Source organism: Pelophylax lessonae, assembly GCF_965119305.1.
Source record: "Pelophylax lessonae genome assembly, chromosome: 3".
NCBI classification, from domain to species: Eukaryota; Metazoa; Chordata; class Amphibia; order Anura; family Ranidae; genus Pelophylax; species Pelophylax lessonae.
The window spans coordinates 261,870,710-261,883,549 of record NC_138770.1 but is presented as its reverse complement, the minus strand read 5'-3'; the positions used below and the strand labels follow the sequence as shown (position 1 = coordinate 261,883,549).

Sequence of the window (12,840 nt, the reverse complement as noted above, 5' to 3'; positions counted from 1 at the left end):
CCGGATCTCCACTGTCCATCAATGCATTTTCGTCAGTTCAGGTAGCATTTGGGCCAGGGTGGAGGTGGGAGGTGCGCTGAAACGTTTCCCCACCGCAAAGATAACACTGACTGCAGGAGAACCCAAGTCGGACCTCGCTGGCGCGAATGGATGCCGTCACTGGAGCACCTGGGCAGAAGCATGGTACCCAGAAGAAGGAAACCACTGTATCCAGCATGGAACGCATGCAACCCTGTTGCCGTGACTACACCTTTTGTGCGCATGTGCTTTTTGTAAGTCACGGGATTAACGGCAACCAGAGGTTTTTAAGCCCAATGTGAGGGCAGGGAGTGGGCAGAGCTTTGCTGTGGTAAAGTGAAAGCAGTTTGTCCCAGGATTTCCTCTCCAGAATGACTCCTAAATGGCTTCCATTCTCGATTACCAGTTTCCTGAGTGCTGTCAGTTTTGTTGTCTTTATCTTTCCAGAATTTGATCCAATGCCACTGGACAGCAGCACAGTCAAGCTGTGATCACAACATTGTGCTCTTACTGCACACATACTCCTAAGTGGAGGACTTACAGCATATAGCGCCTGGAACTTAGCCTTTTTTTTTTTTTTCAACTCAATATTGAGCCCTACAGACTAAGACTGGGATGCCATTAAAGTTCATGTGCATGTAAAGGCAGGTGTCCCAATACGTTTTTATATATATAGAAGTTTTTGTTAGGGTACAAACTTGGTTATAGATCCTGTTCCCCAAAGAAACAATTGGATATTTTGAATTCTTTTTTACATTTGCGTTGGATCAGAAATGGTCAAAAAAATATATATAATTAATATAAAGTATATTAACTTGGTTTATAGGTGTCTTTATTGTACGAATAAAACTGTATATTTTTCATAAATATGTTTGGTTTTGTTTTTCAGACAAATATCCAAACCCAACAAGAGCATGAAAATCTAATCACGCATAGCAAAGATGTTAATGAAGAGGCTGAACACCAGGACACAGAAAGGCCTGAACTTCATAAGGGACAGGAGGACAATGGTCCACCACAGGAAACTGAAACAGCTGCTGAGCATCATGTGGAGGTAGAAGAAGAGCATAAAAAAGAGCTAGAAGAAGAAGAGATGGAACAGGTAGGGAAGCCGGAAAGATTGGTGGAAGAACAGGATCAAGTTCAGGAAGAGCAGGAGCAGCACAGGCAATCGGAAGATGAGCACAGGGAAGCAGCAAATGAAGAAGAAGAAAGAGAGGAAGAGACTAACATGTTGCAAGACCGTGACAAGGTGAAAAACATTGCAATATTGGCCAGTTTTGTACTGGCTACTTTGTAGTAGTACAACTTTTATATAATTTTTTTTTTATAACTAGAATTCTTTGCAAAAATATACAGTATCTTTTTGAAATGATATTGACTCTTGTAGCTTAAGAAGTTATTATATTAAAAGCCATATATTAAAAGATAAAAGTTAGATTTTTTATTTGTTATGTGAGAAAATATATAATGGATTTTTGTACCCCATTGAACCACATTTTCATGGTCCTTGGGCCTACAGCTGGTCATCCTGACCACCGATTGCTTATTTCCTGTCCAGAGCATGAGCAGTAGTGTCAGCCCATTTGTGACCACAAATAAGCCTAATAATGGAAAGCAACAGACCTTTGGCATTTTTTGCTTGCTTTAGACCACTATGCACATTAGTAAGCTATCTACTTGTTTCATAGTATTTAGATCCACCTACATCAGTAAGTAACTTTCTACCAATTGACAACTGCACAAGGTATCCAATACAGTAAAGCCCCCCTGTTCACATGCATTGAGTACTAAGATGGCGGTTTAGATATTACATTGCCTTGTGCAGTGGGAGAAAGACATACTACCTAAATGATCAGTGACAGACAGTTGTAGATGTACTCTGTGAGTTGGTTATAATCATACATTTTTTGTTTTGTAAAAGAACACTGCACATGCAGTACTCTGTGTTCTTCTTCTGTGCTGTATTTTCCATATTTTTCTTTTTTTTAACAGAGGGATCAAACTATAAAACCTGAAATCCGATTTAAATCTGCCTATGAGGAGCGAATAGAGCAGCACAAGTTAGCAGCCCAACAAGAAGAGCAATCCAGATATCTGAAAGATCATCAGGACCTACTGAACCAACACATCCTTCAACAGCAGCAAATGCATAATAATGACTTGGATGTGGAGAGGCAAAACAAGCGGAAAGAGATCACAAATGGGTATTGAAGATTTTGTGAATATTTAGTAGAACTGTGGTTATTCTGTATGTATAACTTATTTTTATGTATCTTATATCGGGGTAGGCAACCTTTGAGAATTGGAGATGTACCTGAACAACATGAAAGAGATCAAAGATAACCAGCGTTTGCTACTCCCCCCCCCCCTTTTTTTTTTATAAAGAAGTTAACTGGCCAGGCCTAACTAAATAGTAAGAAAAACAAATGTCGCTGTAAAATATAAACTTAGCCTACTTTAATAATGGACAGTATGAGTCAGTAGGGCAGTTTGGACAGTGTGTGGACAGTCTCAGTAGGGCAGTGAATGACATCAGCAGGGCAGTGAACAGTGTCAGTCAGTAGGGCAGTTAACGGTGTCAGTCAGTAGAGCAGTGGATAGTGTCATTATGGCAATGGATGTTGTCAACTTTTTTTTTTTTTTTTTTTTTTTTAGCAGCCCTATTGGGGGGATTTGGTGAAATATCAGGGGTCTTAACATAATGAAGGAACGGGAAGAGCTTTGTTCATTAACAAAGTGAAGCATAGTAAACTGTACTATCAATTAACTGTAACTGTACTATCGATCACTCACTGTGTTCATTCAGAGAAGTAAATTTCATATTTACCAGCCCCTTCATCCACCAGTAAATTACATATTTACCAGCTCATTCCCCAGCTCTCCATCCTGAAACCCCCCTCCCCCCCCCCCCCGCAGCAGCTGGCAGCACTACCAGGGTGAGTGCCACATACATGATGGAAGAGACTGACACATGAGGAAGGCCTCTCTTACACCTCAGTGGACAGGTGGCACAAAAGCGCAAAGTGGCACCAATACCTGTGGGTCTTGCTAACAGTGGAGCCAGATAGGATGTACAGGCCAAGCAGCAGGAAGCAGACAGTAGACCATAGCGAAGCACGTGAGCTGGGTAATGGCAGGTGAGCAGTAGGCAGGAACAAGAAAGAGGCGATTCCCTAATGCCTCACATCCATGTAGTCCTACGATGGTGATTAAAGTGACAACCTAAGCCTGGACTCTAACCAGGCCATGCCCCCAACATGTTTGGCTCCACTCTGGAGCTTAATCATGATTAAGTACGGGGGGCGGAGCAAAATGAATTGGAGGGGGGTGTGACCTGGTTGAGGTCCAGGCTGAGGTCACACTCCTCACCATCGTAGGACTGCATGGATGTGCAGCATTAGGGGTCACCTCTTTCTTCTCCTGTAAGCTATAGCTTAGAGCCAGGGCGGGCTCTGTCTCTTGCCAGCACTCCCTGCAGTGGAGGCGGAGGAGTCCACACCCATTCCCCATATCAGTGAGCCTGAGCAGCACACAATGCTACGCTAGGGGTAACAGTAGGCAGGAACAGGCTGGCACTGGCGACAGCAGACAGGCTAGGCACAGACTGGTAGCAGACAGGTGATGAGTAGGTACTGATAGGTAGCTGACAGATGCTTGCAGCGGGAAGTCTGGTAGCAGATGGGGCAGTAGCGGAGTCGGGCAAACCAGGTCATATACTAGTAGTCTTATCAGGTACAGGTGCGTAGGCAGGAGCATAGCTTAGTTAGTCTAGGGTTAGTAGCAGATCAGCAATGCAGAGGCAATGGGGGCAGAAGCCGAGGTCAGGAGACAAGCCGGTGTTGGTGCAGGCAGAGTTTAAGGAATAGTCAAGAGAAGCCAGGTCGGTAAGTGGTATTAGATTCAGAGTAACAGAACATAGGTTGTACAGGAACACTGTAGAGGAGACAGCACTGGAGCAGAGTACTGGCTCAGTATATAGTAAATAGTAATTTGGTCCAATTATTTGTGACAGATGTGCGTTTGTGAGCATGTGCACATTTTTCAAGTACATTAGAAGGGCAGTGAACTGGCCTGCAACTACGCACAGGAATTTGCCCAGAGAACCAACTTGCTTACTGGCATGCCCTTCCTGACAGGGAGGGGGGGACAAGGGAAGCACACAGGGGGGTCCACGCAGCAGAAGGAAGGGGAACCTGGACATGAGGGGCTGCATTTACCGGAACCAGTTCTCTGTATTTTCCTCCTGCAGCAGTTGAATGCTGGCAGGAGGGAGAGGAGGAGAAGTTAGCTTTCAGCTGCTGCAGAAGTAACATGCAGGGGATCGGTTCTGGTAAATGTTGCCCCCGCTCTTGTCCAGGTTCCGGAGGTTGGCAAGAAAGGGATATGATATATGTCATCTGCCCGCAATTAACACATAGATCGCGATCAACATGTTGCCACCCTCTGTTTTATATGATATCTTTATATTTACAGTATATCTGTTTTTAACATCTAAGTTATAACACTGTTTACAGTATAATGGTTTTATTATGTGTTAAGAAGGAAAAACTAAATAATAGGACCTGGGAAAAAAACAAGGCTAGTGTACTGATAAGACAAAACTGGGGCATTGGGAGGGTATTGTAACACACAAACTGTACGTCACTTTTTAATTATTATAGTGGTAGAATAAATACAATTGAAAAAAGCTGATATATAAACTTGCCTGTGGTGGTACAGTTTTATGGTTGACATTGCAATATTTATATTATGCTGTTTGGTGTGAATAAGAATGCAAATTAGCTATGCATTGCTGTAAGTCAGTTATACTGTCTTAATACAGTAGATTCTCAGTATAGACTCAGAGTGACCAGGTATTTTATATACTGAGCCCTGACTGGAAAACATATGTCCCTGTCATTTTAGGGAGCATGAACAATATGATAACGTAGATCATGATATTGTTCAAGGAGAAGAAGAACAACATCTTCAGGAAGAAGGGGGAGGTATGTTTTTATTTCAAACTTAGCCTGTCCTTACATTGCCTGATATATAAAGTTGATGTAGCCCATGCCATGGTGATACCAATTCCCAAGCAATATCATGAACATTTTTATAAAATTACTGTAGGACATATAGTTTTACTTTCAACTTAATGATCTTTGCACTCCTTGCAACATGAGAACCAGTGGCATACCATCCATACTGTGTACGTAGCTGAGGCTTCATATGATTCATATAGCACGCCCATCAAGTTCACCTGTTAGTGCATGAAGTAGTTTGTTTGGGTCAAACTATTTAAAGGGACATTAAAAGTAGAGTTATGCTTTAAGTGTGCACATAGGAGACAATTGCTTTCTGTCAGTCCTTTCAGTGACCTGCATAAAGCTAACATGAAAAAACGCAGGTACTGCACATAGTATGAACAAGCCCCTACTTTCATGTGTTTTATTATGTTGTCCAGGCAAGGACTCCTTTACACCAGCAGTTGCATTAAAACTCTTATTTTTTTTTTAATTAACCTCAACCCTTTTACTACCTCCAGTTTACACCGAGCAGTCATTACCTTATGGCCATCCACCTAATATAGAGTAGGTCCCCCTTTTGCTACCAAAACAGCCCTGATCGGTCAAGGCATAGACAACACTAGACTACTGAAGGTATGCTGTGATATCTGGCACCAAGCTGTCAGTAGCAGATGCCTTAAGTCCTGTAAGTTGCGAGGTGAGGCTTCCATAGATCGGATTTGTTTTTCCAACATATTCTACAGATGCTCGTTTTAATTTAGATCTGGACAATTTAGAGGCCAAATCAACACCTCAAAATTGTTGTTGCGTTCCTCAAACCATTCTTAAAGCTGTTGTAAACCCCATTCATTAAAGTTGAACTAAGCACATACAGGTATGTATGTAGCATTTACTTCGCTCTCTCCAAAGCTCTAAGTGTTGTTTCTCTCTATTGCTCCATTCCTCTATTATTTGCATGAGTCACTCCTGACAAGCTCTCCAACACATGAGATAACGGTAGCTGAAAATGTGTCGGGGAGGGAGGTTAGCAGGGAGCTTGTCTGTTCTGACTACAGCTCTGCATGTTCCTTTGTTCCTCTGCCTATGTGGAGGAGGGGGGGGTGTCTTTCCTCCAATCAGCGCTCACAGTGTAAGTCTACTCTCCCCACATACCCCTATGTGCTGCTGAAAGAGCAAGAAAGATTTTGAAAACGATTTGCGCTTTCCAGAAAGTGTATAAATAAGATGACCGCAGATATACAATTAAAACGTATGTAGGAGGATTTGTTTAATCTCTGTGTGTCATCTGAGGCTATTCACTGGGTATACAGTGGATATAAAAAGTCTACACACCCCTGTTAAATGTAAGGTTTCTGTGATGTAAAAAAATGAGACAAGGATAAATAATTTTCAGAACTTTTTACACCTTTAATGTAACCTTTAAACTGTACAACAAACTGAAATATTTTAGGTGCAGGGAAGTAAAAATAAAAAACTAAAATAATATGGTTTTATAAGTGTGCACACCCTTAACCACTTAAGCCCTCGAAGGATTTGGCTGCTCAAAGACCAGGTCCTATTTTGCGATTCGGCACTGCGTGACTTTAACGGACAAATGTACCCAAATGAAATTGACGTCCTTTTTTCCCACAAACAGAGCCTTCTTTTGGTGGTATTCGATCACCTGTGCAGTTTTTACTTTTTGCGCTATAAACAAAAAAAGAGTGACAATTTTGAAAACATATTTTCCAATTTTTTTTTGTATGAAATCCCCCCCCCCCCCCCCCCCAAAAAACAAAATGTAAAAAATCAAAATTTTTTAACATTTTAGGCCAATTTGTTTTCCGCTACATATTTTTGGTGAAAAAAAACGCGATAAGCATATTTTGATTGGTTTGCGCAAAAGTTATTGCGTTTACTAACTACGGGAAATATTTATGTAATTTTTATTGTTTTTTTTTAAAATAGTAATGACGGTGATCTGCGATTTTTTTTTTTTTTTGCGGGACTGCAACTTTGCGGCGGACAGATCGGACCCTTGACTGACATTTTTTACACTTTTGGGTGTACAAGTAACATTACTACAGTAATCAGTGCTATACCTATGCACTGTTACTGTAAAAATGACACTGGCAGGGAAGGGGTTAACTTTATTAGAGAGCAAGGGGTTAAGTGTGTCCCTAGGGGCATGCTTCTAACTGTAAAGGGGTGTGGCGTTTGATGTAACCACAGAGACATACGATCCTACATAGAAGGAATGTATGATCTCTGCTGTTACATCAGGGATAATGACAGGTGGCTTTGTTTACATCAGCCGCCTGCCTTTCTCCCTCTCCAGCGGGAGATCGCTAGTGACCGGCGGACATCGGAACTGCCGGTCACTCGCGTGGGGATGCCCATGAATGAGCGGGGGCGGGAGCGCGCCTCCGGCGGCGCGCGCTCGCCCCCTATTGGGTCGCCGGCGAGTGACGTTCCCATACGTCACTTTGCCTGCACGGGGCTGACCGCCGCAGTATATGTACTTGTGGCGATCGGCAAGTGGTTAAACTTTTTTTATTTTTTACAGCTCTGTCTTTTTGGGTATGAGTCTATCAGCATGACACATCCTGACTTGACAATATTTGCCCACTTTTCTTTGCAAAAACACTTCAAATCTGTCAGATTGCGAGGGCTCCTGTGTACAGCCCTCTTCAGAACACCCCACAGATTTTCAGTCGGATTCAGTTCTGGGCTCTTGCTTGGCCATTCAAAACCTTTAATCTTCTTCTGGTGAAGCCATTCCTTTGTTGATTTGGATGTATGCTTTGGGTCATTTTCATGCTGAAAGATGAAGTTCCTACTTTGTTCCAGCTAAAGAAAAACAGCCCCAAAGCATGGATTTCTTTTGGTGATGTGCAGTGTTGTTTTTGCGTCAAACATATCTTTTGGAATTCTGGCCAAAAAGTTCAACCTTGGTTTCATCAGACAAGAACACATTTTCCCACATGCTTTTGGGAAACTTCAGATGTGTTTTTGCAAAATTTAGCCGGGCTTGGATGTTTTTCTTCGTAGGAAAAGGCTTCCGTCTTGCCACTCTATCCCATAGCCCAGACATATGAAGAATACGGGGGATTGTTGTTACATGTACCACACAGCCAGAACTTGCCAGATATTCCTGCAGCTTCTTTAATGTGCGGTAGGCTTCTTGGCAGCCTCCCCGACCAGTTTTCTTCTCATCTTTTCATCAATTTTGGGGAGACGTCCAGTTGTTGGCAATAAAAGTATTGGACTGCTGGTGAACATGTATATTTATCTATGATATATCCAGTATCCAGCGGGTGATCGCTGCAGCACCCACTACAGATAAGCCTCTAATTCGGGAAAGTGTGCAATGGGAATATGAATGAAACCGTTCTTGGTAATGTCACTGTTGTGCCATATTTTCTCCACTTGATGATGACTGTCTCCACTGTGTTCCATTGTATATCTAATGCCTTGGAAATCATGTTGTTCCCTTCTCCTGACTGATACCTTTTAACAATGAGATCCTTCTAATACTTGGAAGCTCTCTGTGGACCATGGCTTTTGTTGCAGGATGTGACTTAGAGAATGTCAGGAAAGTCCTACTAGAACAGCTATACTTTATTTGGTGTTAATCAGTGGCACTTTAAATGATGGCAGGTGTGTACTGACTCCTATTTAACATGAGTTTGAATGTAATTTCTTATTTCTGAACACAGCTACAGCCCCAGTTACAAGAGGGTGTGCACATTTATGCAACTGCATTATTTTAGATTTCAGTTTGTTTTTGAGTTGAGTTGTACAGTTTATAGGTCACAATAAAGGTGGAAAAAGTTTTGAAATGGTTTATTTTTACATCACAGAAACCTGACATTTTAACAGGGGTGTATAGACTTTTTATATCCACTGTATGTGAGATTTTACAACCACTTTAACTACTTCAATACAGTACACTTTCACCCCCTTCCTGCCCAGGCCAATTTCAGCTTTCAGCTCTGTCAAACTTTGAATGACAATTGCGCTGTCATGCTACACTGTACCTATATGAAATTTTTATCATTTTTTTTCACACAAATAGAGCTTTCTTTTGGTGGTATTTAATCAACACTGGGTTTTTTATTTCTTACAAAAGATAAGAGAATATTTCGAAAAAAAAACAAGTTTTCTTATTTTCTGTAAGTAAATTTTGAAAATAAGTAAATTTTCTCCTTCACTGATGGGCACTGATGAGGTGGCACTTATGGGCACTGATGAGGTGGCACTGATGAGGAGATACTAATATACCGAACTGATGGGCACTGATAGGTGGCACTGATGAGCACTGAGAGGCGGCAGTGACGGGCGGCATTGATGGGCAGTGACGGGCAGCACTGATGGGCACTGACGAGCGGCACTGATGGACACAGATGAGCAGTCACTGACTGGCAACACTATGGCTACTGATTTTTGGGCACTGTGGGCATTGATGATGGGCACTGTGGGCACTAATGGTGGACACTGTGGGCACTGTTTTTGAGTTTTCCTGTAATTAGGGTACTGATGATCAGTGCCCTGATTACCTTTTCTAGGTTCCCCTTTGAGGAGGAGCCGTTGATCTACTCTCCTCGCCACACACTCTGACAGTGTGAGGCGAGGAGAGCTGGTAAATGGCACTTCCTCATTTACATGTGACCGGCTGTGATTGGACAAAGCCGATCACATGGCTAAAGAGCCAAGTCATTAGCTCTTTACCAAGATCGGGGTCGCGCTGTGTCCTAGCAACACGGTGCGACCACGATCGCCGCACTGCACTTGCCCCGCGGGCGTGCGAGAGAGGCTGTTCTGGTGTGCCGTCATATGACGGCATCCCAGAACAATAGCCGCACCGCTCCGCCATCATTTGATGGTGGGTGGGCGGGAAGTGGTTAAACCATCTTTGTCTGTCGCTCATTGACAGACGTAGTCCTCCTTGATTAATATCAACTCGGGTTATACTGCCCTCTACAGGAGTAGGACTAGACAGGAAAGAAAACGTTCTGGCCACACCTTAGGGGCAGTCCCAGAGGGTATATCCTCTCTCTCTCTGCTACAGCAAATCAGTTTTTTTCTGTCTAGTTAGGAGTAAGGACCTAGATGCCTTGCTAGGATCTTCGGTCCTGGCAGGATCTTTTTTTAGAAAGACTTTTTTTAGACAGCTTTTTTTCTCCAGTGTTCCTGTGAGATCTTCAAGCAAGCACGCTGGAACTGGGCGACGGGCTGGATGTTGAGATCCAGTGGTCACCCCAGTTCAGCCTACGAGCGCGTGCAGGCCATAGCTCCGCGCTGGGTCAGCCGCGACATAGTCCCACTGGACGGGGACTGACCCTGCGAGTTAAACGTCTCGCCTGGACGCCAATGACCAACAGAGTCACGGCGTCCGTATTAGTCGACAGCCCCCCCACCCCTGTGGAGAGGGGTTCTGTCAGGAGTTGGCGCCCGTCTGGTTCCGGTATGGTGAGTAGTATGTTCCCCCCTCTCCCCCTGTCGGGTTTGTGGTGGACGCGGGCCCCTCTCTGGGATGGTAGGACACTCAGTTCTGGGTCTCCCCTCTATCCTATAACAGGTCACAGATCCCCCAATTTTTTTGTGAATAGAAACCAGGAGGCTTGGTTTGGGAGCTGACTATCTAAAGTCATTGTATGACTGTAAGGGTGACTGAAGTCAGTGGCAGTACTAAGAGGCATTACTATTGAAGTAAAAGGTATCCTACCTGTCAGAGTGTGTACACAGGCCGATGCCTATGCCTGAGTTACTGCAGTCCAGATAGCCATTCCTCCAGTAACTGGTCACTTCCACGGGCCGCACAGCCTCCCGCAGGCCGAGGCACTCCCGCAGGCCGCCAGGCCGAATACATACATCCCGCAGGCCGCTGCTAGCCGCCGCTATCCTACACAGGCCGCCGCCATTTTCCTGCAGATCGCACAAGGCTGCCATATTGGCGTAACCTCGTGTCTCCAGCATGGGGGCGGCCATGTTTGAGGTGACCAAACACCTCGAGGAGCTATGGGGAGGCGCCGGAAGGCGTGTAAAGGGGCGGAGCCGCCTCCTTTTACCCAGGAAAGCAAGCCAAAGACTTCCTGTCTGTAATAGACAGTGCTGGAACAGGTTGTATTGAAATTTCTGAGCATCAAGTGGTGAGCCTTGGGGTCTCTCTCTCTCTCTCTCTGTAGGGGTCCAAAAGCAGGTAACACTGAGGGGCGCTGTGGCGCTGGGGGTCTAAAGAAAAAAAAAAAGTTTTATTTTTTTTTTGCAAATTATTTTTTTCCGGCAAGTGTCTGGAATAATCATGGACCCCGCCACACAGGTACCCCCACCTGATCCCCTCAAGGTGGCCGCAGGACCCTCCAGTTCACAGAATATTGATGCATTTACAGCAGTTTTGGAGTCTTTGGTATCCCGGGTGGAGATGGCCTGTCAGGGACGGGGGTCAAGAAAGCGACCCCCGCCTACCCCTATTTCATCTGATACTTCAGATTCAGATTCTGAGATGGTCATTGCAGCTGCAGGTCCCTCTGCAGGGGCTGTTGTCTCAGGTAAAGTTCCCTCAGATAGTAAGGGGGACGGTTCTACCTCCGCCATAGCACAAGAAGAAGCATTGGTGGACGCACTAGTTGTGTCGGTCCGGGAAACCTTAAGACTTGAGGTTTTACCGGCAGAGGTAACCGAGATGGAAATTCCCTTTGGTACTAGTAAACCTACCAAGACGGCAAAGGTTTTTCCCTTACCCAAATGTTTTGGTAATAAAATTAAAGAGGAATGGGATCATCCAAAACGAACCCTTACTGTTTCCAAACGCATTGCTAGACGCTATCTGTTTGAGGAATCCCTCATTAAGAAATGGACGGTACCACCAGTGGTGGATCCACCTATTTCCAGACTAAATAAAGCCACTGTTATCCCGTTGGAGGACGCTCCGTCCTTTAAGGATCCGGTGGATCGGAAAATGGAAGCGGAGTCCCGCACTATTTTTTCCCTGATAGGGTCAGCTTTTAGACCAGTGATTGTCATTGGTTTAGTTTCACAAACATTAACGGAATGGGCAAAATTGTTACGCCATGACCTAAAGGGGAGAGATATCCCCCAGGCAGCATCTGATTTGATGGAACAAATTATACAAGGACTGCAGTTCGTCTGTGACGCAGCCCTGGATGCCACTCCCTTGTTAGGGCATGCATCGATGTCAGCGGTAGTCCTCAGACGTGTGCTGTGGTTAAAATGCTGGTCGGCGGATCTAGGTTCCAAAAAAGCTTTGGCGAATCTCCCCTTTCAGGGGAATCGCCTATTTGGTGCCACCCTAGATGAGATCATTAAGGATGTCACTGGGGGCAAGAGCACTTTTTTGCCGCAGGCTGCTAAAGCTAAAGGACCTCGTAACAAGCGTGGACCTTTCTTTGCCGCTCATAAAGGGTTCGTTCGCTCCGCTGGGGCGAGCGGGAAAGGCAAAGCCCCTCTAGGAGGGTTCAAGAGGCGCTGGTCAGGCAAACAAAAGGCCGACTCAGCCAAACCTGAAGATAAGGCTAATACAGCCTGAAGGTGCGCCCCCACCCGGCTTAGGGGTGGGGGGACGTCTTCACCGGTGTTCAGATCCAGGGCTTTCCTGAATCCCGGACTAAGGGGTTCAGGAGATCATACGATCAGGATACAAGATCGAGTGTCGATCACTGCTACCGGTGCGATTCTTCCCTTCCAACATTTAGGTGCTACAGGGAGCGGTAGTTCCCGTTCCCTGAGCAGATCATTTTCTTTACCCTTTCCAAAGATCATTCTCAGTTCCCTCCAGGAATTCGATCCGGTTGAGCAAGCGGACCAAGGAGCC

General features: G+C 44.7%; 1 protein-coding gene across 4 annotated transcripts in view; it reads left to right on the top strand.

Moving 5' to 3' along the window:
* The window catches only part of GOLIM4 (golgi integral membrane protein 4), a 220,662-nt gene that overhangs the window by 165,676 nt on the left and 42,146 nt on the right, over positions 1 to 12,840 (top strand). For all 4 annotated transcript variants that reach the window (XM_082252565.1, XM_082252563.1, XM_082252564.1 and 1 more), the window contains 3 exons: positions 908 to 1,270; positions 2,014 to 2,225; positions 4,927 to 5,006. In XM_082252565.1, the coding sequence (XP_082108691.1) occupies positions 908 to 1,270; positions 2,014 to 2,225; positions 4,927 to 5,006 (655 nt within the window). The remainder of the gene's footprint in view (positions 1 to 907; positions 1,271 to 2,013; positions 2,226 to 4,926; positions 5,007 to 12,840) is intronic.